The 27557-nt window shown below is 43.2% G+C and overlaps 1 protein-coding gene across 2 annotated transcripts; it reads right to left on the bottom strand.

The window, feature by feature from the left end:
- Positions 1-1402: 1402 nt before the first annotated feature.
- LOC139568616 (protein AF-17-like) lies at positions 1403-27172 on the bottom strand. Of its 2 annotated transcripts, XM_071390562.1 has the most exons (20): positions 26739-27171; positions 25440-25519; positions 25196-25250; positions 24812-24921; positions 23237-23340; positions 23032-23125; positions 22562-22681; positions 22352-22438; positions 21850-22000; positions 20770-21615; positions 20023-20189; positions 18852-18972; positions 17078-17144; positions 14433-14581; positions 13661-13873; positions 13374-13450; positions 11745-12100; positions 11357-11414; positions 4680-4868; positions 1403-4464 (listed from the first exon to the last, which is right to left on the bottom strand). In XM_071390562.1, exons 1-20 carry the CDS (start codon positions 26845-26847, stop codon positions 4429-4431), a joined length of 3189 nt encoding a protein of 1062 aa, XP_071246663.1. In that variant the 5' UTR covers positions 26848-27171; the 3' UTR covers positions 1403-4428. The 2 variants fall into 2 exon arrangements, with proteins under 2 accessions (XP_071246663.1, XP_071246662.1); XM_071390561.1 differs by lacking the exon at positions 1403-4464 and having other exon boundaries at positions 4471-4868; positions 26739-27172.
- Between the last annotated feature and the right edge of the window lie 385 nt (positions 27173-27557).

Below are 27557 nucleotides of genomic sequence, written 5' to 3'. Positions count from 1 at the left end.
TTGTTCTCCTACAGGGTGAGCACAGATAGGTTTCACTTTCAGAGATCAATCATCATTGCAGTTTTTTCTTCCTCAGAATAAAATGTTCTGTGCAATCAAATCACAGGGTTCTTATAAATCAACAGGTATCCAATAGAATTCCAACATGATCAAGCTAGACAACACCTTTGCTTCTACAGTGTTTTGACTGATTCATGACACTGTTATTGTTACGGATTCCCCCGCCTTTGAGTTTTATAACTTCATGCAGCTCACTCCACCCATCACCTGACGGCGCCAGAGAGACTAGGGCAGGGACATGTGGGTACGCAGACCCGTGAGCAAGTGGAGCCCCTAATGATGAATTCAGACTTTTGTTGTGTCTCCCACTCCCATCAAAATGGCCCATCCCTGGACTAGGGGGATCATAAACTGTCTCCCAAAACTCCTGGTGTCTTCTGCTACCAGGCCTGGCAAGCCACAGATAGGTGGCTAGGGAGGTTGCCAGGGGGAAGAAGACCCGACAGTCCTTCTGCCGGCTTAGGTCAGAGCCTCTCCAGTCTCTCTCCAGGTGGACAAGAGTGATGGAGTGTGTGGATGGAAGTGAGCGATGTTGTTATTGAAACTTATGCATTTACAGTTGGTTGTTACGATTGCCAGTTGTTAATAGTAGTTGATGCCATCTATGTGGTATGCAGTCCTTTGCTTATGTCACTATCTCCTTATACCATGGGTGTCGAACTCATTTTACCCCGGAGGCCGCATTCTGTTTTCAACAAGGTCCGGAGGTCCACACTGAAAATTGGTTATACTGTATTTCCTTGCCATCAAAATTTGCTAAACATAGTCCTCTATTCATTGTTTTTTTTGTGTGTTTCCGATGCTCCCTGACTGTCTAGTGATTGTTAGCGAGCTGGACAGTCAAGAAACTGTATAAATATAGGTCTATTATCATTTCTACAGTTTCCATTTGGTTTTAGTCATTTTAAAGTATATTGAGTTAGACCCCCCCCCTCCCCAAAGAATTCAGCCGCAGGTGTTTTATTACTCAAACCACCTGTGGCCCGGATTGGACCCCCTCAGGCCTTATGTTTGAGATCCCTGCCTTATACAGTCAATATTATAATTGCTCTTTTGCTATTACTCAGAACCATATCCATCTCCTACGTATGTCCTCTAGAAATAACGTTTTCTATTGTGTGCAACTCTCTGTGAGGTTGCCTTATTCCTCTGACTGGAAAATGTAGCAGTGAGTCACAGACCAGCCCAACTGGAGAACCGCTCTCTTTCACTGTTATGACTGTTCATAACACTGTTATGACTGGTTCATGAAGGCATTATGAGAGGCTGCTTCAAGTAAGTGATGCACACAATGCTGCAGTCTGTTAATAAAGCTTTGAAACCAAGACAACATGCAAATCAACTCAGTAAAATACATTTATTGACAGTAAAAGTTCAGTCGTCTTAATTGTCGCCTTTTTAATTTTTACACAAAAATATCAAAATACTTTACAGGGCATTAAATCTGAATATTGGCAAATTCATTGTTGATTAATTCTCTCTAACAAATACACTGTACATTGACAACAATGCTTGTCTTTTATTAAATGCAGTGCTCAATTTAAAATTCATAAAACATTTTTTGAGAACAATGCATTTAAAAACTATGCGTAGTCAAACTTGGTATTTAGCTACTGATTTGCGAGACTTAACTGCATTTCATGCATTTTATGTCCCAAGAAGTTAGTTCCATTTTCATCAAACTTCATTGAGAGAGGTGCTTAAATATGATGTAATACATAACAGATACACATAACAGTATACGTACATAATACCATGGATTATCTTGGTTACCCAAACTTCAAAGCTTAGAAAATGAATGTGTCTATACACAAACACATTTAAGTATACAATTTGCACTCAAACAATAAAAAAACAACAAAAGTATATATATATAAAAAAAAGATGTACATTTATTGGGCCAAATCGCCCCAGTGCAAAATGGGAAAGATTCCCTTTCAAGATTCCTTCGCGGTACTCTTTCAGTCAAAACAACCTCTTCGACATGTTCTTTCCTAGATTTTTACCTTAATCGTACAACAACTCATAAGGACGTACTTGTTCAACCGCAGACCTCCTTTGGAAGTCCTGTCAATATGGAGGAATAGGCTCATGTGTTATCAACGTTAACATTCTCCTATAGTCTTGTTGCTACAGTATTTTGCCAACTAACATAGTCGCTTGAAAGTTCCTCACTGACAACTAACAACAAAAACAGAACAGATCTAATACTTACCGATATCACATGTACGGGAGGTCAATATCGAGGTTGCAAACAAAAAACTAACACACATTTGGAAATGATCTTTGACCTTAGCTAAATGAGGAAATGATCAAATAAGATGAGTAACGAACACCACAAAGGAAAAATATTATTCCAGTCGAACAGTGAGTTAAAAGACCTGGGAGAATGGGCAATGTTAATAGATTAGCTTGATCCCAGCACAGAAGGACCTGTTATTATGTGCCACACAAGAAAGTAGATGCAGCAGGCAGTAAAAAAAAAAGAAATTACATATCAGAGTTCCCGAGTTGCCTATGTGTTCTGAATGCTAACATTTCTAACTTGACATCATGATCTCAGTAGTAAGACATCCTGTACATAGTAGTGTTATTAGAATGACGTAACACATGTCATAGGCAGTCGTATCATAACAGATGAAGTCACCTGATGACAATTGAATCAACACTGACCTGATGAAACCAATAAGAGTTTGAGTCACAATTGTATAAGAACATAGTCACAAATACCATGACTGCTATGTCATTACTATGACAGCCTTTTATAGATCTTACGACCAAGTAAAGTGATACCATCTAACATGGGATGTTGCTTGTTAGTTCTTCTAAGAAACAGAACAACGAGCAGCATCTTAAGACACAATTACAGATGATTTGAGACCTACCGATAAACATATTTTCATTTTACAATTGTTGACATGATCACCGTTGCCTATCAATAGTATAAATGGTAAGATTGAAAAGAGTGCTTTCGCCTAAATCTGAAATAACGGTAATTGTAACCAGAACAAAAACTAGATTAAGAAATGAATAAGACAAAAGAAGCTGCCTTTTGGCTGTTAAGTGTCAGTTAATTTTCCTCAGTAATTCTAGCGTTATTTTAAGGCATTGACAACTATACAGTATTGCTAAAAGAACAACTAGTTTTCCGGGCATCAACAGAACAATATGTACAACAGAAACAAATAAGAAAACACTAACACTTCAGGATAGAGTGCAAAATAATCAATCACTAACTTATCAGTTCCAAGTATCCAAATGTCCCTTATTGGGTTCTATATCAGCAGAGTACACATGGGTTGAGGAAACAAAAATATGAATTTCTTACATATTTACTTGGGACAATTTTCAAATGTTTGGTTTCGTTTGATTAATCTTGGCAGCGGCACACATATTGAACATCATACATTCTCTCTAAATTCTCACGGGTGGACTGAGGCATAGTTTGCACTCTACACAGTCGATGCCAGTCCCCAGATCATTTGATGCCAGCCTGTAGCCGTGACATTTAATAGGATAAAATAGGAATATCATAGTTGTACAATATATGGGAGGGAAGACAATGAAAGGAAGACAGACCTTGAGGAAGACAGTTGATGTTTAGAGAGGTGTCAGACAGATTGTCCTCAACAAGGATGTTTGGAGGGATACATTGGTTCCACAGGGGTATAATTGCTTAAGTGGAGGGTCAGTGCTTCAGTAAAGTTATGGCCTAAGGACACTTTGGCCCAAAACACTCACACCCAAATTCCAAGTCGACACTTAGCCCTACCCATAGCCACTCCAGGAAATCTAAAAGGATTGGATAGGTTTAAAGTTTACCATGTCTTCTGATTGGCTAGGTGGAATAGTCATCATATTGTTTACGCCCATCTAATCATTTCAGATCTCAGGAAGTGCCTTGAGAGTAGCGGCTAGGGGTTGATTTGGAATTGATCACCAGAGTCCAATTTCTATGCTGGACCCCAATACTCTCCACATTTACCGTCAGGACACCAGAATCTCTGGCTCTTGCTACAAGAGCGAACCCAATTGGTCTAGTTAACAGATTAGTGCAATTCAATTACAGACCACTGTATTCATGCTCTCTGAAAGCTGCCTACACACATACAGACCTAGAAGAAAAGAACATCCTCAAATAAAAGTAATTCAATGCATAAAAAATAAAACATAACCGTTTAAATCGATCCCATTATACATTCATAAAAGAGGGGGAAAGATAGATATGATAGAAGACAAAGAGTTCAAGAGTCTTTCAGATGGAGATTAAAGGTGACATTAGTTTCTGATGGAACAGCTTGATTACTTTCCTTTCCCCTGTTATAGCTGCTGTTATAGCCGCAACAGTTCAGACACGAAGGTAACATATCAGCCATTCTTGTCTCCGCCCTTCTCTCCCACCCCCTGAAATTAAACACATTTAAAACTGACCTGTGAGTTTAGATGTTTGGCCCACACATACATTTATCCACATTATATCCTCAGGTTTGACAGCATTACAAAGCAAGTCAACCTCCTAGAAAGAAGTTTATTCTTTAAAGCTTCAGTTGATCAAGAATTGACATATACAATGGCCTATTCAAATAAGGAGTCTCGAACAACTGCATATCGGCACTCACCCCGGACTTGTGAAGTGCATTCTCCTGCAGGCTGAAGAGGGGGTTTCCCTGGCCACCCTGCAGGGGCGAGGCCCCCAGGTTGGGGGACTGGGCAGTGGGGGTGGAGGTGAGGGCCCCGGTCAGTGTGAGGCGCTGTAGCTCCCTCTGCCGCTGCTGCTGCAGCATCTGATAGACCACCAACTGCTGCTCCTGAGACACACACAGCCCAAGAGATAAGGGACTTGAAAATGGGTAGTGATATGCTCATCCAAAATGAATCTACCGGTGCTGGGCCAAAAAAAGACTGCAGCATATACTGTTTTTTTTCTCCATTTATTTTTTGGGACCAAAATAAACCTGGCCATGGTCACACTCATTGAATAATCAGGGTTTAACAGTCAATCAGATTGGTAACGTTTTTAATCATTTGGAACAGAGAAACTAGAGGCCATGAATAACTTGAGCAAAAAGAATGGCACTGATTGGACTATAGGTGACACTGTTATAAGCAGTCTCACTTAAACTGTCATATCCACCGCCCTGTTTGACCTAGAGACTTGAAAGTTTGTATGTACAGTTCCTTCAGTAAGTATTCCCACCCCTTGACTTTTTCAACATTTTGTTGTGTTACAGCCCAAATTTACAATTTATTAAATTTTGTGTCACACAATACCCCACAATGTGGAAGTGGAATTATGTTTTTAGAAATGTTTACAAATTAATTAAAAATGAAACGCTGAAATGTCTTGAGTCAAGTATTTAACCCCCTTTGTTAAGCCTATATAAGTTCAGTAGTAAAAAGTTGCTCAACAAGTCACATAATACATTACATGGACTAATAATAGTGTTTATGATGATTTTTGAAGGACTACCTCATCTCTGTACCCCACACATACAACTATTTGTAAGGTCCCTCAGTTGAGCAGTGAATTTCAAACACCACAAACACTAGGGAGATTTTCCAATGCTTGGCAAAGAAGTGCCACCTATTGGTAGATGAGCCCCCCCAAAAAAACAGACATTGAATATCCCTTTGAGTATGGTGAAGATATTAATTACACTTTGGATGGTGTATCAATACACCCTGTCACTACAAAGATACAGGCGTCCTTCCTAACTCAGTTGCCGGAGAGAAAGGAAACCGCACAGGGAAAAGAAGAAAGCCTGTACAGAGTAAACATATTCCAAAACATGCATCCTGTTTGCACTAAGACACTAAAGTAAAACTGAAAAGAAATTAACTTTATGTCTTGAATACAAAGCATTATGTTTTGGCAAATCCAACACATCACTGAGTACCAGTCTGCTTTCCAACAGAAACTGTGAGACAAATTGACCTTTCAGCTGGATAACCTAAAACACAAGGCCAAATATATACTGGAGTTGGTTACCAAGATGACATTGAATGTTCCTGAGTTGCCTAGTTACAGTTTTGACTTAAATTGGCTTTAAAATAATAATGTGCAACTATTGTACAATCCAGGTGTGCAAAGCTCTTAGAAACTTACCCAGAAAGACTCACAGCTATAATCGCTGCCAAAGGTGATTCTAACATGTATTGACTCAGGGGTGTGAATACTTATGTAAATGAGATATTTCTGTATTTCATTTTCAATACATTTGCAAACATGTCCAAAAACATGTTTTCACTTCATCATTATGGGGTATTGTGTGTAGATGAGTGAAAAAAACAAATATTTAATACATTTTGAATTCAGGCTGTAATACAACAAAATGTGGAATAAATCAAGGGGTATGAATACTCTCTGAAGGCAATGTAGGTGTCTTTCCTCATGCTGAACAAATTTGCCTCAAAGACCCATAATGTCCGTCAGGACAGATTTTCATCAATCTTGGAAATTTTTGAAAAACTTATTCTCATGAACCATAAATCCAATATCAATTTGGTATGTAGACCCATCTTTTAACTTAATTTGAGAAAAGCTAAGGGATTGGTTAAGAGATGGCTAAGTTTTTGATAAATCAGGAAATCAATTTTACATGTCAATTGAAATCCCTTGTAAATCCACTTCTCAATGGCATATCAACTTGAAACGTTTTAGGTCATCAAAGACATTACCATGAAGAACCATAAGTTTGGCATTGATATCTTAAAACAATATGGAAACTATTAACAATTCCCTTTTTGACTACGCTAATGCTTAAAATTGTCATAAAAACATTTATTCTCATGGACTAAAAGTCAGATTCAGTCCAAATTTGGTTTTGGACAATAGTCCCTAAAGAGTTTGAGAAAATATCATTGATGCATTCAAAGATGGTCAAACTATAGTTGTTACAAAGGCTCATGGCAGAAACCAGGTTTCCCCTCTACTCTGGCCACGCCCCTCGCTTGCCACTCACCTCACCTGCTCCACTCTGCTCATTAGCACCCTTGACTATTTAAGCAGCAGTTTCTCCCTCCAGTCTTTCTTATTCTTGTTGGTGAATGCATGGGGTGGCCATCTTATGTTTTCCTGTCCATGTTGTGCATGACTGACAAGTGAGTACTTTATATTATTGAGGATGTATAAATGTTAATATTAAGATCCTTTTTAGTTGATGTTAAAGTTTATATACTGCTGCCAAATGACTTAATACAATTTCCTGTCAGTCCGGTATGTGAGATGCATTTCAGTTATTTATTTATCCCTTCTGCACTTGTCAGTCATGCTTGTATTTTAACGTGTATATATCACCCTCTTGTATTTCCCTAGTAAACCACAACCTAACCCTGCAACCTTCCCCCATGTGCTCCTGTGTCGTGTGTGTGCAAATAACCCCCCCCCCCCCCCCCCCCCTATTTGGATACCTGCTTCAGCTCCTTATTTCATCTGCCGCCTTATCGATGCGCCATAGGGGCATCTTGAACCCTGAACCAGTCGAAACCTCCTTCAGTCCACCTTTGCTATATGGAACAACCAGAGGCGCAGAAGCCATTCCCAAAAACACACTGCCAGGAGTGAAAGTAAGGTGGTACGGAAAAGATACTGTAACGACAGTCATATTCGTTCTCCTCCTCAGACGAGGAGGAGCATGGGTCGGACCAACACGCAGCGAGGTATGTAGAAATAATGATTTATTTAAAGAAGACGAACACGAAGAACACTTGCATAAACTACAAAACAACAAACGACGTTAAACAGACCTGAACTTGTGAACATAAAAAACAATGAACGCACGAACAGGAAGGAAAGAACGAACGAAATGAATGAATGAATGAACTAGACGAGACAGTACCGTGTGGTGCAATCAACACAGACACAGCGACAATCACCCACAAACAAACAGTGAGAACAGCCTACCTTAAATATGGTTCTCAATCAGAGGAACGTCAAACACCTGCCTCTAATTGAGAACCATATCAGGCACATTAAACCCAACATAGAAACACATAACATAGAAATGCCCACCCACACTCACGCCCTGACCGACTAACACATACAAAACAACAGAAAACAGGTCAGGAACGTGACAGATACGGCGTCCCGGGAAAACGAAATGGTGGGGGGTACGCCTTATTGGTAAAACATGAGCCTGTAAAAATAATTTGAACAAAATGTCAAAAGAACTGTAGGCTATTACATCACTTTTTTATCATTACCGCAAGTCAGAGGCATGAAAAAGTAGCAAATGGACTTGAAAACGGATCATATAGCATGTGCTTCAAATGCGATGTGGTTTGACGAAAACCCTGACATTTTGACAAGGCAGAGATGAGCGGCTGACACCGAGACGTGCGCGGACAGCAGTGGACGCATAAATTCTGTCCTAACGACAATCGCCAAATGTCATTACACTTTTTGGTATTTTGTGTAACAGATGTCTCTTTCCATTCACCATTTATTTGGAGGCTGGGAATATGTTGCAAGTGGATGAACGTGCGCGGGTAGGCAAGTAACGGAGCCCTTTGAAGTGATTATTTGACAATCAGATGAAAACATCATGACTGGTTGTGTTTATACCACAATAAATTGACATTCTGTCCTTGTTTATTAATCTACTGTATTACTTCATGTTTGGCGTGGACAACGGGAAGGCTAGCTACTGCTTTAGCAACAGCTAATGGGGATGCTAATAAAATACCAAATTAAAGGTCATACATTTTAAAAGTTCAATTACAATTCTTTACAACTAGGCCCACAGAGATCCTATTGAATTAATAGGGATTCTATATGTTATTTAAAAAAAAATGCACTACAGGACGTCCTGTACCGGGAAGAAAATAATTCCACTTTCACCCCTGCACAGAAGTACAAAGAATCTAAAGAGGAACAAGAGGGAGACTTCAAAGTTCAACCCTCATCCAGGTCCAACCCTCATAACCGGACAACTCATGACCTCGTCCATCATAGGTCAGGACAATCCAAATCGAACAGCTCCTGGCTATGATGCAAGCTTTAAAGACAACTGTCGAAAATCATGGAGTAATTTTGGAGAAGCTGAGGTTTCAGATGGCACCTTCTAGCACAAATTCCAGTCCAAAACAATACACCAACGCAGCTCCCAGTGTTGGCATTAGCTACACCTGATCAAGCTCATGCAACACCTGAACCACCAGCAGTGGGCTGCCATTCCAGGGCTGCAGCCGCCCCCTACCAATCACCTCTGCCACCTCACCTCCAGACTCATCCTATCCAACCTCAACCTATACAGCTCCAGCCTGTAGCGCCCCCTAACAAGCCTAGCTCCAAATAAAAAATATGATATTACACGTCCATTTAAAACACTGTAAATCCAATCCACAGTGGCCTATCAACTTGAAACTTGTCATCACTATCATAGACATCCCTAAGACAAACCACACTGAATTTGGTAATATATTAAAAAAACAAGGAAACTATTAATAACTAATTCTTTGCATATGTAACACTAATGCTCAAAATCATCTCATGAACCACATGTCAGATTCACTACAGATGTTGTATTTAGAATCATGATTGCACATAAAGGAAGATAGTTCCTACATGATCGAGTGATCTTGTGTCCTTTTTGTCATCCTGTGAACCCCGTTCATTGCTGCTTACAGCTATATTTTAATCATGTACAGTTGAAGTCGGAAGTTTACACACACCATAGCCAAATACATTTAAACTCAGTTTTTCACAATTCCTGACATTTAATCCTAGTAAAAATTCCCTGTCTTAGGTCAGTTAGGATCACCACTTTATTTTAAGAGTGTGAAATGTCAGAATAATAGTAGAGAGAATGATTTATTTCAGCTTTTATTTCTTTCATCACATTCCCACTGGGTCAGAAGTTTACATACACTCAATTAGTATTTGATAGCATTGCCTTTAAATTGTTTAACTTGGGTCAAACGTTTCAGGTAGCCTTCCACAAGGTTCCCACAATAAGATGTATGAATTTTGGCCCATTCCTCCTGACAGAGCTGGTGTAACTGAGTCAGGTTTGTAGGCCTCCTTGCTCGCACATGTTTTTTTCAGTTCTGCCCACACATTTTCCATAGGATTGAGGTCAGGGCTTTGTGATGGCCACTCCAATACCTTGACCTGGTTGTCCTTAAGCCATTTTGCCACAACTTTGGAAGTTTGTTTGGTGTCGTTGTCCATTTGGAAGACCCATTTGCGACCAAGCTTTAACTTCCTGACTGATGTCTTGAGATGTTGCTTCAATATATCCACATTATCTTCCTCACTCATGATGCCATCTATTTTGTGAAGTGCACCAGTCCCTCCCTCCCGCAGCAAAGCACCCCCACAACATGATGCTGCCACCCCCCGTGCTTCACGGTTGGGATTGTGTTCTTCGGCTTGCAAGCTTCCCACTTTTTCCTCCAAACATAACGATGGCCATTATGGCCAAACAGTTCTATTTTTGTTACATCAGACCAGAGGACATTTCTCCAAAAAGTACAATCTTTGTCCCCATGTGCAGTTGCAAACTGTAGTCTGGCTTTTTATGGCAGTTTTGGAGCAGTGGCTTCTTCCTTGCTGAGCGGCCTTTCAGGTTATGCCGATATAGGACTCGTTTTACTGTGGATACAGATACTTTTGTACCTGTTTCCTCCAGCATCTTCACAAGGTCCTTTGCTGTTGTTCTGGGATTGATTTGCACTTTTCACACCAAAGTACGTTCATCTCTAGGAAACAGATTGATTTTCCCATGATGTCAAGCAAAGAGACACTGTGTATGAAGGTAGGCCTTGAAATACATCCACAGGTACACCTCCAATTGACTCAAATTATGTCAGTTAGCCTATCAGAAGCTTCTAAAGCCATGACATAATTTTCTGGAATTTTCCAAGCTGTTTAAAGGCACAGTCAACTTAGTGTATGTAAACTTCTGACCCACTGGAATTGTGATACGGTGAATTATAAGTGAAATAATCTGCCTGTAAACAATTGTTGGGAAAATTACTTGTGTCATGCACAAAGAAGATGTCCTAACCGACTTGCCAAAACTATAATTTGTTAACAAGAATTTTGTGGAGTGGTTGAAAAAACGAGTTTTAATGACTCCAACCTAAGTGTATGTAAACTTCCGACTTCAACTGTATCTCTTATTTCGGTCCTGAAAATTCATCCATTAATACGGTTTCAGTTTTATTTTAACTTCTTATGACGACCCCATCTTATCATCATGGTTGTGTTGTATCGCGTTACCAAACATCAAGAGCATGTACTGCAAGTGTTTGCATGTCTGAGTGTGTTTGTAAGGCCTGGTAGAGTCATTACTGGAGTGAAGTGCTGCTGGAGAAGGAGCTGCTTCTGCTGTTCAGACAGGAGGGAAGACCTGAAACACAACCATGTTAAATATTACTCATCATGGGACACTTCCAGTCCAAACAACACTTACCAACCCATTAGTCACAACACAAATCATTTACAGTAACAGTCTAGACCAGAATCAGTCAGCACAGCCAGTCACAACAAGAAATCAACTGTCTGTCAGTGTCAGACTATATAAAAATGTATCACGGTCACAAAAAGAATGGCTGTGGCTATCACAACAACAACAACTGATCAACAGCAATCAACAAACAATATCCTCACAAAACAATCAACCAACACTATCACCAACCATTATACTTTTCTGGTGATCAGACAGAGAGGAGGTACTCACGGACTCATGCTCTTGGGGAGCTGCAGGCCCTGTGCCAGTGCCTGGGGGCCCAAAGGAGGAGGCTGGGGCCGCAGGGCCGGCAGGGGGCCGTTCTGGACAGGTGACTGGATCACCCCGTTCAGGCTGCCCAGCACGCCGTTCATGTTCAGCTGGGGACTTCCTGCTAGGGAGGCCATGAGCCCGCCCACCATGGAACTGCTGGCCTGACTGAGGCCCCCCAGGCTGTCAGTCAAACCCCGCCCACCCAGCCCGTTCAGCAAGGGCTGGCCGAAGGAGGCAGGACTCTGCTGTGGGGGCGGAGTGCTCTGGAAGGAGAGGGAGGAGCTACTGCGGGAGGGACTACCAGAGTGGAGCTCCTAGAGTCGGAAGAGAAAAACACAGGGTAAAACTAATAGGACAGTTATGGTTCATTTAAAGGTGAAATCTGTGAGTTTCATTTCCCCATATTTCATATATTAACATTCCCTCAATGTAATAACACGCATGCCCCGCCCACCTGAGGATCTGTCTTTTTCACCCATCTATTTCCTGTGTTTGAGGGGTGAAAATTCACTTGTCACTTAAATTTCGGTGGATTAATTGCTTTCATTTTACTCCTGTGACTCTTTCATACTCTTGCTTGTGCCTGTCATTTTCCCCCGTTAACGTTACGACCGTGGAAACGTTCGTAATGACCTGTCAAGCACACTCTGGTAATGGCTAAAATGGGCTCAATGGAATACATCGTCTTTACATTGATTCTGTAAAAAACGCTAAAGCTTCGTTAGGGATTTAACGCACCATCTTGACACTTCCATCACAAGAAGGATAACTTTATTTTAATGGGCGTTCATTTTTTTGCGGAATTTGAAAAAGTAATAATTTAATACAGTTGAAATGTTTACAAATTAGAGGCTCTGAAATGAAAGCATCTTCCGAAAATGAAGACTCGGATTATAGTGATATTATGTCTGATCTCGCAAATGTAAAGTATGTTTAGATACTGTAGGTGTAATCTAGAGCCAAGCGTGTTGATTTTTACTCTGAGGGTATCCTGCTATTGACACACTTGTTGAATTATGCAAGGGGACGTGAGAACAGTAATTAATGGGGCAGTTAAGTCAGCGCAGGTGAGTGCAGGTAGGGTGGACAGAGGTAGTGTTTGGGGGTTGCAGCCCTGTGCCACCCCTTTATGTTAATTTATTCGTATATGCAAATAAAACCTGCTGTATTTATGCAAACGACACATATAGAATTGTCTTTATTTTAACACAAAACACCCCCAAAAATACCCAATACAATAAGAACATTTATATATGAGTGCATTCTAATAAAAAAGGTGAAATTTTACAATAAATCGAATAACTGAATTCCTACCAAAATCCCTAAACTCATTATTCGTCCGTGCCATTAAGATGAGTATCTTCATCCATTGTCGTTCTGTTATATTTTTAACAATTTTAGATGACCGTTGCTACTCAATGCACAAACAAGTAGAGGCAGCACCTTTGATTGGAAACGAAACTCAGATGTCACCTTTAACGCTACAGTTTGGGATAAAGGGCAAGAGTATTGGATAACTAACTACACAGTGGGTTCAGGTGTTGGCCGGTACTAAGTAAGGTATGTTGGGCACAAAGGGGTTCTCACCTCGGATGAGATGATGAAGGAGGTGTCATTCAGGAAGCAGCTTTTAGACAGGTGACTCTTATTGGTGCTGAGGGGGTCTATAGGGACAAGAGAGGTACACACACAGGGATATAGATACAGGGACAGGGAACCAACTACAAAAACACAACACACAACTGTCTAGAATATAATGACAAAAACAAGGTTCGTGTTTGGGGATGGTGACACTCTTTCCAGACTAGCAAACTAACAACGAATGAGGGAAGGAGGATGGGAAGCTTCTGAGAGGAGGGTTTCCTGAATCTGACCGTGTGCGGAGGAGAGGAAGCTGATGTGGGTGGTGGTGGGCACTAGGCCCTGGGCGGAGTGGTGGGAGTGGTGGACCTGCGGGGGGAAGGGACAGGCCAGCTCCACGTTGAGCAGCTGCAGCCGCTCCTTCTTGGCCGTCAGGCTGAGAATCTGGTCCTGGAGACGCTGGTTCTCCTGCTGCAGCGAGTGGAGGGACTGGAGCATCTCTACAACTGGAGGAGAGAGACGGAAAGGGGGAGGGAGACGGGAGAGGGGGGAAGAAAGTGAGAGTAGAGCACTATATTAGAGTCAAATGTGTTTTTTGTTACAGTTTCCATACTAAGCCATTTTATTTAAAATATATTTTTTAAACTAGGCAAGTCAGTTAAGAACAAATTCTTATCTACAATGACAGCCTAGGAACAGTGGGTTAACTGCCTTGTTCAGGGGCAGAACGACAGATTACCTGGTCAGCTCGGGGATTTGAACTTGCAACCTTTCAGTTACTGGCCCAACGCTCTAACCACTAGGCTACCTGCCGCTACCGGCTGTGAAACACTAATGATCATCGCTGAACAGCACAGCGCATTTTAAAGGCTCTGAAAGCAAGTGTATCAGACTGACACGGGTTGATAAGAATCCACTTCCTCTTCAAAGAGTCCAAAAATACATTTGACACCGGGTGCGTATGACAGACTGTGTCATAAAGGCAGACACATCGCCCCAAAAAGACAAATCCTCAGTGAATGAAGATATATTATAGACTGCCACAAAGCATCCCCGTGTACTTACTGTTGGCACCCATCTCTCCGTTGCCATGCTTCTCCAGGAGGAGCTCTATGTGGGAGCTGGATGGAGGGACGTTTTCAGGACGACCTCTGACCCCAGGGCCCACACCCTCCCTCTGGTCAAACAGTAGAGGCAGACAGCTCATAGGAGACCTGAGAGAATAACAGTGGTAAATGACCGGGGATATGGCTACAGAGAACAGAGACAGATTGAAATGGAATAACATTGGTACACAAGAGACAGAATAATAAAGTATACAAAAGTAAAAGTGACAGTATGAGAGAATAGTACTGATCATGACAGTGAGAGAGAATAGTACTGATCATGACAGTGAGAGAGAATAGTATTGATAGTGACAGTGAGAGAGAATAGTATTGATAGTGACAGTGAGAGAGAATAGTATTGATAGTGACAGTAAGAGAGAATAGTACTGATCATGACAGTGAGAGATAATAGTATTGATAGTGACAGTAAGAGAGAATAGTACTGATCATGACAGTGAGAGAGAATTGTACTGATCATGACAGTGAGAGAGAATAGTATTGATAGTGACAGTGAGAGAGAATAGTATTGATAGTGACAGTGAGAGAGAATAGTACTGATCGTGACAGTGAGAGATAATAGTATTGATCGTGACAGTGAGAGAGAATAGTACTGATCGTGACAGTGAGAGAGAATAGTATTGATAGTGACAGTGAGAGAGAATAGTACTGATCATGACAGTGAGAGAGAATAGTATTGATAGTGACAGTGAGAGAGGATAGTACTGATCGTGACAGTGAGAGAGAACAGTGTTGATAGTGACAGTGAGAGAGAACAGTGTTGATAGTGACAGTGAGAGAGAACAGTGTTGATAGTGACAGTGAGAGAGAATAGTACTGATCATGACAGTGAGAGAGAATAGTACTGATCATGACAGTGAGAGAGAATAGTATTGATAGTGACAGTGAGAGAGAATAGTATTGATAGTGACAGTGAGAGAGAATAGTATTGATAGTGACAGTAAGAGAGAATAGTACTGATCATGACAGTGAGAGAGAATAGTATTGATAGTGACAGTAAGAGAGAATAGTACTGATCATGACAGTGAGAGAGAATTGTACTGATCATGACAGTGAGAGAGAATAGTATTGATAGTGACAGTGAGAGAGAATAGTATTGATAGTGACAGTGAGAGAGAATAGTACTGATCGTGACAGTGAGAGATAATAGTATTGATCGTGACAGTGAGAGAGAATAGTACTGATCGTGACAGTGAGAGAGAATAGTATTGATAGTGACAGTGAGAGAGAATAGTACTGATCATGACAGTGAGAGAGAATAGTATTGATAGTGACAGTGAGAGAGAATAGTACTGATCGTGACAGTGAGAGAGAACAGTGTTGATAGTGACAGTGAGAGAGAACAGTGTTGATAGTGACAGTGAGAGAGAACAGTGTTGATAGTGACAGTGAGAGAGAATAGTATTGATAGTGACAGTAAGAGAGAATAGTACTGATCATGACAGTGAGAGAGAATAGTATTGATAGTGACAGTGAGAGATAATAGTATTGATAGTGACAGTAAGAGAGAATAGTACTGATCATGACAGTGAGAGAGAATAGTATTGATAGTGACAGTAAGAGAGAATAGTACTGATCATGACAGTGAGAGAGAATAGTACTGATCATGACAGTGAGATAGAATAGTATTGATCCGGACAGTGAGAGAGAATAGTATTGATAGTGACAGTGAGAGAGAATAGTACTGATCGTGACAGTGAGAGATAATAGTATTGATCCGGACAGTGAGAGAGAATAGTACTGATCGTGACAGTGAGAGAGAATAGTATTGATAGTGACAGTGAGAGAGAATAGTACTGATCATGACAGTGAGAGAGAATAGTATTGATAGTGACAGTGAGAGAGAATAGTACTGATCGTGACAGTGAGAGAGAACAGTGTTGATAGTGACAGTGAGAGAGAACAGTGTTGATAGTGACAGTGAGAGAGAACAGTGTTGATAGTGACAGTGAGAGAGAAACAGCGTTGATAGTGACAGTGAGAGAGAACAGTGTTGATATTGACAGTGAGAGAGAACAGTGTTAATAGTGACAGTGAGGGAACAGTGTTGATAGTGACAGTGAGAGAGAACAGTGTTAATAGTGACTGTGAGAGTGAACAGTGTTGATAGTGACAGTGAGAGAGAACAGTGTTAATCGCGACTGTGAGAGTGAACAGTGTTGATAGTGACAGTGAGAGAGAACAGTGTTAATCGTGACTGTGAGAGTGAACAGTGTTGATAGTGACAGTGAGAGAGATCAGTGTTGATAGTGACAGTGAGAGAGACCAGTGTTAATCGTGACAGTGAGAGAGAACAGTGTTGATAGTGACAGTGAGAGAGAACAGTGTTGATAGTGACAGTGAGAGAATACAGTGTTAATCGTGACTGTGAGAGTGAACAGTGTTGATAGTGACAGTGAGAGAGATCAGTGTTGATAGTGACAGTGAGAGAGAACAGTGTTGATAGTGACAGTAAGAGAGAACAGTGTTGATAGTGACAGTGAGAGAGAACAGTGTTGATAGTGACAGTGAGGGAACAGTGTTGATAGTGACAGTGAGAGAGAACAGTGTTGATAACAGTGAGAGTAGAGTCATACAGAAACTTACTGTGAGGAAAGGCTCTCTCGTGGCGAGTTGTCGTGACATGGGAAGCGACAGTCGTCCATCTCGGACTCTGAGAGGAGAGAGAGCAATGCCGATAAACTAGCAGGTAGCTACAGTAGGGGAGACTGGGGTAAGTTGAGCCGTTTTTACATTCAGCATCACTCTGTCAAGGGAAATACAGTATGTCTTTCTGTTTGGAAAACATAGCTTGTCCAAAAAAAAAGTGGTCTCTTGGCACAACTTAGCTGAGCTGTGGGACAGGGTAAGTTAAGCCGCATACACATTTCTGTACTAAATTAAATATTACCACTACCTTTTTAAAACCATGTCTATCTTCATTTCCCAAACACAATTCAAAACAATCGCTTTTTGTCTTTTAATAATTTTAAGCATCTTTTAACAGAGGCTTGACACCTAAGGCCCTGTTGTTACCTCATATCCCTGAGATAACACCTTGATTTTTTCTGCCTGGGAAGAAAACCCTTCAATTTGCTCAACTTGCCATTGGCTCAACCATTGGCTCAACTTACCCCATGACCATTGGCTCAACTTACCCCATGACCATTGGCTCAACTTACCCCATGACCATTGGCTCAACTTACCCCATGACCATTGGCTCAACTTACTCCATGACCATTGGCTCAACTTACCCCATGACCATTGGCTCAACTTACTCCATGACCATTGGCTCAACTTACCCCATGACCATTGGCTCAACTTACTCCATGACCATTGGCTCAACTTACACCATGACCATTGGCTCAACTTACTCCATGACCATTGGCTCAACTTACCCCATGACCATTGGCTCAACTTACCCCATGACCATTGGCTCAACTTACTCCATGACCATTGGCTCAACTTACTCCATGACCATTGGCTCAACTTACCCCATGACCATTGGCTCAACTTACTCCATGACCATTGGCTCAACTTACCCCATGACCATTGGCTCAACTTACCCCATGACCATTGGCTCAACTTACCCCATGACCATTGGCTCAACTTACCCCATGACCATTGGCTCAACTTACCCCATGACCATTGGCTCAACTTACCCCATGACCATTGGCTCAACTTACCCCATGACCATTGGCTCAACTTACCCCATGACCATTGGCTCAACTTACTCCATGACCATTGGCTCAACTTACCCCATGACCATTGGCTCAACTTACCCCATGACCATTGGCTCAACTTACCCCATGACCATTGGCTCAACTTACCCCATGACCATTGGCTCAACTTACCCCATGACCATTGGCTCAACTTACCCCATGACCATTGGCTCAACTTACCCCATGACCATTGGCTCAACTTACCCCATGACCATTGGCTCAACTTACCCCATGACCATTGGCTCAACTTACCCCATGGAAACATTTGGACTATATTATCCCACACACACAATGATGCACTTTCCTGCTGGTTTAGGACCTCATATTGTAGCTTATAGAGACCCCAACTGATGTAAAGAACAATCTTAAAATGATCTACTTTGGTTCAGATACAAGCATCATGAAACCTCTGACACAATCAATTCATTTGACTTAAATGTATTTCTACCTAACTTGCTAACCACTTTTCCCACGTGATTTCTTCCGTCACAGACTGAAATGAAGACCTCTTCCTAAATATTTGGTCAAATGATTATTATGTATGGTTTCCTAGAAACAAGGGTGGCTCAACTTACCCCTTTGTCTCAATTTACCCCACTCTCCCCTATGTAACTTCATAGCAAACATAAGTATCTCACTAACGAGTGTGTGTGTGTTACCTTGAAGTGAGGTCTGGGCTTGGCTCAGTAGTGAGGGCAGTGTACTACGGGCAGTAGAAGGGATCCTGCCAAACGGCTGAGAGGAGCTGAGGCTGTAGGAAGAGCTGGAACATGGGTCCACCTACGAGGGTTTAACACACACAGAACAAAGTTAGGATCTCATTTACCTGGCAACTGAATACATGTGGGAGACTATTTTAGTTGTAACGTGATATCGTTGATAAGCTCAGTCATGGGCTGCGTTTCAAATGGAACTATATATCCCCTGCATAGTGCACTACTTTGACCAGGGCCCTCAAAAGTAGTGCACTACAGATGTAGGATCTTAATTTGATCACCCTGTTGCAGGAGAACTTTCCTGCAATGCAGGACATTTTTAACTTGTAGTGTATTTGAGGTTTAAAAAGGCGCCCGAAGTTTGTATTTTCCACCTTGAAATGTCAGACTCCTTTATGAAAAAATGTATCAACCCCTACAAAAGTGTCCATGAATTAAAATCCACATAATAATTCATATTTCCTGCAGAAGCAGGATAATTTTTCTGCTGTAGCAAACTGGCTCAAATGAAGATCATACATCTGTATATAGGTAATAGTGTGCAACTAGGAAAGAAGACGAAAGCTCTGCTACCTGACCCGAGCTCGACCGCCTCTGACATTATACATCGGGTTAGGGCCGGGTGGGGCCTGTTTTGTCATCAATAACTAGGGTACGGGCAGGGCCCGGGTATCACTAAATTGATCACAAAAATGTTGAAGCTGAGCCATTTGCTCGTGCTCTGCTGCACAGTACAGTCATATCTGGCTAAGCTCGCAACATGACGTCACAAGTGTTTCAACCTCATCAAATATAAGACAGGAGAGATTATTTCACAGAGTTTCGAGTGACGAAAAGTATCCAACAGCTAACTGCTCTCTCATGTCTCTTCATTGAGCAGAGTAGCCCAAGCGTAGCCGTTGCCATGGATACTCACAGACTCAAAGAGCAGGGCGCTCGTGACAGACAGAGAGGAGCAGCTAATGGATTGACTAACGCAGGAAGTTATTTCTGGTTTTGGCCAGGGCCGGGCCTTAAATTTGGCAGAAGCAATCGGACCTGGGTAGGGTAGGGCCTGAATGTCGCCGGTATGGGTAAGGCTCTAACGCAGACATGACGTTGATTTCTGGAGTACCTGTGTGTTGAGGGCAGAGTTGACTGGTTGAAGTGACAGTGTGGAGACGTGAGATGGCAGGAGTCCTGATGAGAGAGCGGTGCTACATATGCCTCCGCCCAACGACAGAGGGGTGTTACAGACACCCCCACTCAAAGACAGAGGGCCCTCGTGACTGGTGTAGATTCCTAACCAAGAGAATAATATCAGACTTAATTCATAAATGCAATTAATTTATAGAACACACACATGCACACAACCGCACACCTAAAACTGTTGAGGTCATATCTTGTCAGAGTAGAGCAAAAGCAGGAAGTCAACCCTGCCATTGACGCACATGCTCTCTCTGTTGACACTACACACAAAACCACAATCTAACAAATCTCTTTACGAAGCACAGATCACTAACTACCTAAGATTTACTACGTACGGGTAAAGTCTGCACTTCTAGTTCTGCTCAAAAAGTCACAAGCAAAAAGCTTTACACATACAAGGGTTCTTTCCTCTTATTTTTACTCAATCTGTTACACTTCTTCATCCTTTTCTTTCTCTGTCGTGCAAATATGTACAAGCTTAAATCTGGCCGCCATTTTCTAAACGAGGTATCTTGCTTCTAAATACACATACTTATAATGTGTACGTTCATCATCCACAGCCACAATACATAGAAATGCTGTGTATTATTTTCACATGCAAGTGCACACAGGAAGCTAGAGGGCTACCACACAGAGACTACGCCCACTCAGACGGATCTGGTGAGAGACTCACCGGAGCCGAGCAGCGTATTGCCGCGGCCTGTGGAGAAACTGACGCTAGAGGAAGTGGAGGGGAAGGAGGAGGAGGAGAGGGAGGAGGTGGGCAGGGTGGAGGAGTACGCTGTGTGGGGGAGGGAGGAGGAGCTGGGGAAGAGCGAGGAGGACGAGGAGGTTAGGGAAGGAGGTGGAGCAGGAGCCGTGTGGTGATGGTGCTGACGGTACTCCTCCTCTCGCCTCTCCGTCCGCTCCCGGTTCTTGCTCCCCCGCGGGCGCCCCGGTCCGTGCCGGCTCTTCTTGTTGCCACGGTGCCTCCTCTCCCGGTGTGTTGGCAGCGGTGGTGGGGGCGTGGCCTTGTCCTCCTCTAGGTTGGCCTCCTCCAGTATAGGGGGCGTGGCTAGGTGCGGGGACTTGAGAAGCGACTTGGAAAGCTTGTAGTCCCCCGAGGAGGAGGAAGTGATTTTGCGGAGCTTGCTGCTGCCGCCGCCTAGCCCACCCGAGGAGGAAGTGATGCGCATGATGGAGCCGAAGGTGGAGATGGTGACCTTGGTCTCGAAAGAGTTGGCCTCGCCCTCTGACCTCTCGGGACCCTGCGACGACCCTCCGTGAGGTCCGTCAACCGGGGTCAGGGCCGGGGGCTGCAGAGAGGCCTTGTTGTGGTATTTACTATTGTCTAATTCCTCCTCCTCTTCTTTCTCTTCTTCCTTTTCCTCCTCCTCTTCCTCGTCATCTTCCTCAGGCGCTGTCCGTCTGGTCCGCTCGTCCCGGGGCTCCTCGGCGCCGTGCTCGTCTGCTCCTCGGTCGGGGTCGCGCTCCAAACGAGAGGTAGAGGAGAACGGGAGGAAGTCTTGGGAGCCGCCACCTGGGAATACACACCATAGTTATTCCTAAACACAGCACAATAACCAGACAACAATATACGGTGCAGTTATACCTAAACCATTATAAAACACACGTTCAGACTAAACACAGTGAAGTTATACCAAAACAAAGAGTTCTGCACTAGAGAGTTGGTTATTCACAAACAGAACTGACTGAGAAGTTGCTTGGACACAAAATGGCCGGTTATTTGGCCCATAAAGGATTAGCTTTGTACCAGTGTTGAAGGGACTGGAGGAGCAAGAGGAAGAGGAGCAGCTCTTGCCAATGCTTCCTGTCTTCTTACTGCGATGTCCCAGCTGGCCGTGAGAGCTCAACCTCTTCGAATTCCCCTCGCTGTCCCTGTTGCTGTGGTGACCCGACGACAACTAAATCAACAACACAGAGAGGTCACGGGGGGGAAGAAATGTGTCATTAGATTGAGAAGCGGTTTGATGTCATAGATTAAAGCCATTTACGCTCGTTAGAAAGTATTGTGAGACGGTCCTGTTAGAGAGTTCAACCAAGGACCTCACCGGAATAAAACCATTTTCTCAAATGTGTCCATTTAGAAATACACAATAGTTCAAACTATTTAGGAAACCAAATGGTTATACTAGAACAATGAAGGAAGAGGATTGGTGGATGTGGGGAAAGACTAGATAGAGAGAGAAAGAGAGAGTTAAGAGAGGTTAGAGACTGAGGGCATTTAGGGGTGTAAATATTGGGATTGGCTTCACCTTGTCCATGCTGCTGGTCAGTGAGGACCCCAGACCATCAGAGGACTTTTTATGCCGCTCCTTTAGCCTCACCTTGTCCTTGTGACTCTGAATGAAACCAAAAGGGAGAGGCTGAGGATTTGAGCATTCATGCAAATACACCAATACAAGCCACACCAGGCAATAGTCAAATGCACGTTCGGTACGTACACACAATACACAGACACTCACCTTCCTGAGCCTGTGGTGGTGGGAGCCGTGTTTGTCCTGGGCGGGGGACGTGGAGCGCCCCCTGGAGTGGCCGAAGGAGCTGCGTTCTGTGTTCTCTCCACTGGAGCGCATCTTCCTCTGCTACAGGACCCCACAGAGGAGAGGCAGAGAGTCACACCGCTGCCAACCGCAACGGTCGCAGGGGGCAAGTACAGCTATAGGGGCAATAGCTAGACGGGCAATAGCTAGAGCTACAGGGGCAACTAGGGGGCGGAAGCTATTCCTCCACGCCGGTTTGAAAAGCGATGTCTCCTTAGCCTTCCTCAACGCAGCATGTGAATGGAAGTTACACAACCAAGTGGAAGTTGTACGTCCTTTCCAAAGCCTTCTTATTACCCAACACAACAGATTTCATTCCATTTAAATGAAGAAGAACTGGAGCTCTCCTAGAAAGCTGAAAACAGACTCGAATAGATTTGCCAGTCTCTTACCATCTTGATGTAATGGTGCTTGCAGTAGCCACAGTACTTGACGTTGTCAGCCTCAGGGCCCTCCTCCTCACACAGCAGGCCAGCCATCTGAGCACTGCACAGGGTCAGACAGTCAGACAGATGGGAGAGGACACACACACACACACACACACACACACACACACACACACACACACACACACACACACACACACAGACCACTCACCAGGTGACGTGGAAGGCTTGTCGACAGCCCTGGTGGTTGCACGTCATGCAGGCGCCACAAGCAGCCTTGCTCTCTCGCCCATGGTCCTCACAGATATAACACGTCTAGAGAGAGGGGAGGAGAAAGATGAACAAGAAGGAACCAGAACATATCTCCTCTTATCAACATCAGATGTCATGTCCACCTGAAATCACTCACAGATCTAACGGGCAGACTTAGCTATGGAAGGGAAATCGGGTCGTTCCATGAAATGAGTGCTTTTTTTGCATTAAATAAAAAGTGAAGACTACTCAAAGGGTACCTAATTGGTGGAACGACCCAAATCTAGATGTCTGTAGGTGTATCTATGCCAAATGGCATCCCATTCCCTGTAGAGCGCACTACCTTTGACCAGGGCCCATATGGCTAAAAAGTAGTGCACTGTACTCTGGGCTCTGGTCAAAAGTAGTGCACGACATAGAGAATAGGGTTCCATTTGGGACACTGTCAGTGTGATACTGTTCAACTGTATGGGCCTCACCAGTGCCCAGAGTCCAACCCTAGCCTGTCATTGATAGCAGCCTGTTATGAAACATTCTACCCCCCCCCCCCCCTCTTCACACCTCGCTCCCCTACGGCTATTACCCAGACAGAGGGGGCTGGCTGTCTGCCTAGCAACAGGTGCTGGACAAAAGAACAGCGGGCTCCTTACCTTTCTTCTCATCTACACCCTCCTTCCCTTCATCTACACCCTCCTTCCCTTCATCTACCCCTCCTCTCCCCTTGTGAGCCAAAGGGAAACAGAGGAACGGCATCTGGAGCTACTGTAAAGGAGGGGGGAAGGTGGTGGGCTTATTGAGCCTTCACTCATTGTCTGCGTCCCAAAAGGCACCCTATTCTCTGTGTAGCAAAGTCACTTTTGACCAGGGCCCATTTGGGATAGTGTACTATTTGGGACACGACCCATTGTCCACTCAAACGCTCTCTAAGAATGCAGGGCAGCAAATCCGGATGAATGGCTCTGACAACCCAGACCAGAGAGGTGCAAGCGATTTACTGTAGCTGCCCCTGACATGGTAACACGAGACCACTACAAGACAAGCACTCACTATCGTTCAGCAGCAAGAGTCTTACTAGCTTCCCATTGACTCGAATAGAACTGTAATCCAATCATATAAAAGCTTTCATTCAAAAAATCTGTCTGGTGGGCATATGCTGAATATAGATTTTTCCACACTAGCGATCACTCAAGACCATTAGGCCTAAAAGCATGCAGACGGTGGCGGGATACATGGCACATGACCGTCCAGATGCCAACACTAAAGGCTAACTTGCAGAGAGGACTTGAAAGAGAGGGCTTAGGAAAAACTCTGGATGATCTCATGAAAGCTTTGCCTGTGCAAAAATATAGTTTGTGTGGAATTTTGAAGATAGGCACATAGATGGACAACCATTTACTCTGGCTAAAGAAACAATATCTCCAATGTCATTCAATCTTTACAGGCCAATAAAAATGCATTTCAAATGACGGGCAGAACATCCTTCGCGAAAGACAAACAAGGTTATCAAAAGTTGACAGGGAACAGTGAAGAATACCTTGATGTATCTGTCGTGAGGGACGTACTGTAGTACGATAGGCTCCATGGTGAGAACGTTGGCGAACTGCACCTCGGGAATATAGAGTGCACAAACCACATGGGCCCAGCCTGGAGAGAGAACAGCTCACATTAGTACACACACACACACGCACACACACACACACACACACACACACACACACACACACACACACACACACACACACACACACACACACACACACACGCACACACGCACACACACCCTCTGACGTGCATACGCACACATTGACACAAACACATTATATATTTGTAAGACAAGGGAAAGGTGGAGGGAGGCGGAATTGATGGAAAGTGGAGGATGAAGAATAAAAGGAAAGAAAGTCCGCCTCCAGTAGATTACCTCCACTGTCTGTCCTCTTGAGGGCGCCATCTTTGTGAGGGCACAGCTCACATCTCTGATGAGAAATGAGAGCACACCTCACAATAACCAACTACGCACAGTAGCTTCAATAGCACACTCTACTACCAGTGTTATTACTACAACAGGCAGGGGATATGCTGTACATTGATAGACATGCAGTACATTACATTGATTTGAAGGAGTGTACGGATAATATATTGATATATGGGATATATGTACTCACCACTCTGGCAGCTCTCTCCTGAGACTCACATTTTCGACAGAACCACGGGCCAGTGGGCACCTGGACAATACCATAGCACGCTGTGACACACACACAAACACACATAAATAAAGACACAAAGACAGACAAATCTTTAGTCTACCACTCAAATGACTGAGACACAAACAAGTTCCATTACTTATTAGTTATGTAACTAACTCACTTCTTGGTATACCTTCAACTTTTAATTAATATTTTAGTTTTACTGTTGAGAGCAAGCATAGAGTAAGTAGCCTTGTACGAGCCAGAACGACTCATAGGAGCAAGAGCCAATCTCCTGTTTCTGTAGCGTGAAGCAGCTTGATGTACAAGTACACCCCCTGGACAGGATGCTAGTCTATCACTGGGCTTTACCCCCAATCTATCTCATTAATGCTGAGTGCCAAGCAGAGATGCAGCAGGACCCATTTTACAGTCTTTGGTATGACTCAGCCGGGAATCAAACTCCCAACCTTTTCAGGACAGACACTCTTACCACAAGGCAACTGAATTGAGAGAAGGCATAGCCAGGGCATAAAGTTAAGTGTGACAATGATTTATATATTTCTTGTCAAAGATATTCCCGAGATGATCCCAATATTGATAGGCTATTGATGTAGGTCACCTTTTTCAGAAGTGGTGATGGGTTGGATGCAACCACAGTGGTTTTACTTTGCAAGACATAGGCTGATTTATAATACCATGAGGTGAATCACAGTTTGTAAACTCAGATTGTATTGTGTGTCGGCTACAGACGATATTGTTATTGATGTTTCCTACGTAGCACAATAAATAAAAGCCACGGGGGATATACTGCGACGGTGTGCACAACTCTTATAGCCTTACAACCGTAAAGGTGTACACATTAAATCATAATTCATGGCTCTTATTCGAATCAAAACTGATGGACACATTGAGTGGATCCATTGCTGCATGGCTGAGATACAAAGATGTCAACAAAGAATGTGGATGCATCGTTGAGGAAACAATTCATCCGCAAGGCCCGATAGGCCAGCAAGTCTGCTGCTCCAGTAGTAGCAAATGCTTCCTAACGATGCGTAACTTTGTATCGAATAATAGCCATTCTACCAAAACCGCAATAGTCGGCGCCATAAGGGCTCGATGTAATGTTATATGTCCCCTCTCGCACCACGGCAACGCGTGTTAAAGGAAAACACCCCCTCCCACATAAACACAGACAGACACGCACCCACGTAGGTACGCACCACCCCATCCTTGCCCCAATACCGTAATTACATTGTAGTATAGCAAGCTAGTTACCCTGGTGAACAGCGACGCTGCACCCGTGCCCATCACAGTATACAAGAGGATTTTCAGCCCAGCCTCGCTCATCGGAACACACGCAGCAACCTCCAACCATTTCCCGCATACTGTTCCCATACGGTATTTTATACGGTTTTGCGGCGACTTAAATCGCCAGGGTGTCAAGTAGTCCCTGACTTCAACAGTGTATCAAACATGGTAGTCGGTAGTCGTGCTACACTGCAACCAAGAATGAATTTCAGCGTGGGGTTCGGGTACAGCGAGTTTTTTCCGTGATGTCTTCCCGTCCCCCGTAGAACCGATGCAGTGCGCATGCCCACATCTGCAGAATAATCTCACTGTGTGACGATGACAATATTTCCATCCCTTGAAGTTGTATGTCCTCAGTTGTCCATGCTCAATGACAACATATATGCTCCCGTTCTACATTATAATGACAAAACAGCCCAATCTCCTGCTGTCGAAAAGCAGTAATGACAAGTGTAGACAAAAGCATGCCTCTTCTCTTTGAACTGTGGATAAAAGCACTTTAAATGCATAGCGCCATCTTTAGGGATCAGACAAAACAGAAATGTCTAGGCCTGCTAGCCTAAATTGAATACCCAGACATAGTTTGGGGAAACTGTTAATATCATTCAACAATATGTAGTCCAGGTCAACTACTTTGCCGATGTATTTAGAGACTATATAACAACTATATCCAATATGTAGGCATATTAAAAAGTATTATCATAACAATAGTCCATAAAACAGAATCAGGTAACGTATGTTGTACTAGTGGCATTATAAAGTCTCATAATGATGGTTGCTTAATCA

The sequence above is a fragment of the Salvelinus alpinus genome, chromosome 2 (genome assembly GCF_045679555.1).
Source record: "Salvelinus alpinus chromosome 2, SLU_Salpinus.1, whole genome shotgun sequence".
Classification (NCBI taxonomy): Eukaryota; Metazoa; Chordata; class Actinopteri; order Salmoniformes; family Salmonidae; genus Salvelinus; species Salvelinus alpinus.
This window is presented reverse-complemented; position numbering and strand designations above follow the sequence as displayed.